The sequence below is a fragment of the Clupea harengus genome, chromosome 17 (genome assembly GCF_900700415.2).
Source record: "Clupea harengus chromosome 17, Ch_v2.0.2, whole genome shotgun sequence".
Lineage (NCBI taxonomy): Eukaryota > Metazoa > Chordata > Actinopteri > Clupeiformes > Clupeidae > Clupea > Clupea harengus.
Window position 1 is genome coordinate 14,904,858 of NC_045168.1, and position 2,500 is coordinate 14,907,357.

At 47.8% G+C, this 2,500-nt stretch overlaps 1 protein-coding gene across 1 annotated transcript in view; it reads right to left on the reverse strand.

Annotated features, from left to right (window-relative positions):
* gli3 (GLI family zinc finger 3) overlaps nucleotides 1-2,500 on the reverse strand; it is a 129,805-nt gene that overhangs the window by 24,859 nt on the left and 102,446 nt on the right. The window contains exon 7 of the mRNA XM_031583572.2: nucleotides 2,371-2,500. This exon is cut by the window's right edge and continues 69 nt beyond it. Within this exon, the coding sequence (XP_031439432.1) occupies nucleotides 2,371-2,500 (130 nt within the window). The remainder of the gene's footprint in view (nucleotides 1-2,370) is intronic.

Genomic DNA, 2,500 nt, shown 5'->3' on the forward strand with positions numbered 1-2,500 from the left:
ATCCTGCCCCGCTGACGGCTCCTCTAAGCTGCCCCATGCTTCTGCGGACCTTATTACCCCGCCGAGCGGAAATCAATGGCGCGCGACGCACCCACAGCCCATCCGCTTGTCATATCACTCATCGGTTTTTGGAGGCACACAGAGACCATCTCGGCCCTGTCGGCGCGCCGGGCTCCGTGATGGATCAGCTCTTTCGGAGCGCCAGTTCCCCCCAAGGATTGGTGATCAATCGCTCGGGGTGGGGACCACAGAGCTCTTGCATGAAGGCACGCGCTTCTCCGACCTGTGAGCCTGTGCGGTTGACTCCTAGCTGGGAGCTGTTGGTTGACGTACACCACCAGGGATGCTGGGAGATGGCCGGCCCCCTCTGAGAGGGATGGCCACCCCTGGAGGTCTGACACAGAGACGAGCCTTCAGAAACCTGCCAAAAAAACTTTTTTTTTTCTTTTTCTGGCAGATATTCCCATAGTCTGTGCAAAAACGCCTAGTGATGTTTGATTCAATATTGGTTTTGTCTATAAATTATTCATCAAAAACACTGTTTAACCCTGGGGGTCTTACTGACCAGTTAGGCCCCTTTACCGTTTCCCTTTCCTCTTGAGCAATTAAAAAAGTAGTTGTATGAAAAACTCAGTGTGCCTGATTCATGCACTGAGAGCAATGAGAATGAAGCCATCTCTCTGGTGATTCTGTCTCTCTGTTCTTGTGCCATTGGTATCACCTTGAGAGAACTCACGAATGCCATTAACTGTCAGCATCCTTGGAGCAAACACAACTCACAATCCAATAAAAATGTTTTTGTTTTTTTCTCCTCTTGGATAATTACTCCCAGAAGACAAAACAGTGGCAACAGAGAACAGAAAAATATTCCCAAACACGTTCAATTTTCCTCCGAGTATATTTCCAACATTTGCATATGTAAATAAGTGCAGAACCTGATAAGGTGAGGAATAAAGAGGTAAGGGTCAATCCAATCAAGCAAATCAATCGCCACTTTGGTATTGATTACATTTCAATGTCTTGCTTGTTGATTTAGTGGACTGTAACGGGTGCTGTCCCAACAACAGCAGCTACTGAAAATGAATTCCCCCCTCACAAATTGAGATGCAAGAAAATGTAATTGAAATGGCTTTGAGTTTACTTTTAAGACCTTCAATTAATGGAGTGAATTTTAACTCGTGACCTGACCCCCCAGCATTCAAATTGAACTGACCCCTACCCCAGAAGAGATGCTTTCTCCTCTCCTTTTCTAATGTCAATTTCTTTATTTATTCATTTTTCACGCCTCCCTCCCTCCCCTCTCCTCCTGTCCCCTTCGGTAGTGCCCTTTCATCTGTCATCCCCCCCATCTCCCCTCGTTCGCCGCGTGAAGGATTGCGTGGCGGTGGCATTAGGGTAAAGCTCTCTGCACGGATGATGGCGAACACATTAATCAGGTGATGCTTATCAGACAGTCGGGTGATGGGAGCGCGGGAGAGACGAGGGGTAGGGAGAGCGCAAAAAGAGGAGGAGGAGACGGAGAATGAGGAGGAGGAGGGAGGGGGGGTAAAGTGTGTTCACACGCTTCTTCCTAATAGCGCGTTTCATGTTCTCCCGTTTATTCTGCAGCGGGATGTTCATTCATCACTCACTGCAGCTCGTCCATGCCTGCGCGTACCCCTGTACTTTCACTATGGCTCTCTCTCTATCTCTCTCACACTCTCTCTCACTCTCTCTCTCTCTCTCTCTACCTATCGCTCTCTACCTGGTTTGCTGGTAAATCTATCTATTTTTCAGAACATACTGCATCTTAAATATTTTCTCCTTTTCTCATTGAAATGCCATGATTTTAATAAATAAAATCCATTTCTCTCTGTAGTAAACCAATGTCAGTGTCTAGTTGAATCAACAAAAGGGATACATGAAATCAAATGTTTTCCAAACAATCCAGAATGTATACATTCGTCAAAATGTACCGGTACTTTTTGAAAAAAATTTAAAAATCTTTTTTAAAGGTCTTAGGAACCAGACACATTGTTTTAACGAATACTCTGGTTTGAGTTTAATCAAGAAGAGGAGTGAGGAGAGGCCCTGCCTAATGGAAGTCATTTGTTCGTATTAAACACCCAACTAAGAGAGGCCAACGTTGTTCACTACTTCAGGTCAGTCGGAGTCTTTGGTGAAGACTGTTGTCTCTTACCTGATGGCCCCGGAGGAGAGGAGAGGAGAGGAGAGGAGAGGAGAGGGGAGGAGAGGAGAGGAGAGGAGAGGAGAGGAGAGGAGAGGAGAGGAGAGGGTGTGAACATCGTGTCTCTTACCTGATGGCGCCGGCGGAGAGGAGAGGAGAGGAGAGGAGAGGAGAGGAGAGGGTGTGAACATCGTGTCTCTTACCTGATGGCCCCGGCAGAGAGGTGTCCGTAGGAGCCGCTGGTGGAGGAGCTGGAGCGGGAGTTGTTGAGGATGGTGACCAGGGAGTTGGGGGAGGTGCGGATCATGGTCTGCAGGTCGAAGCCGGGGTCAG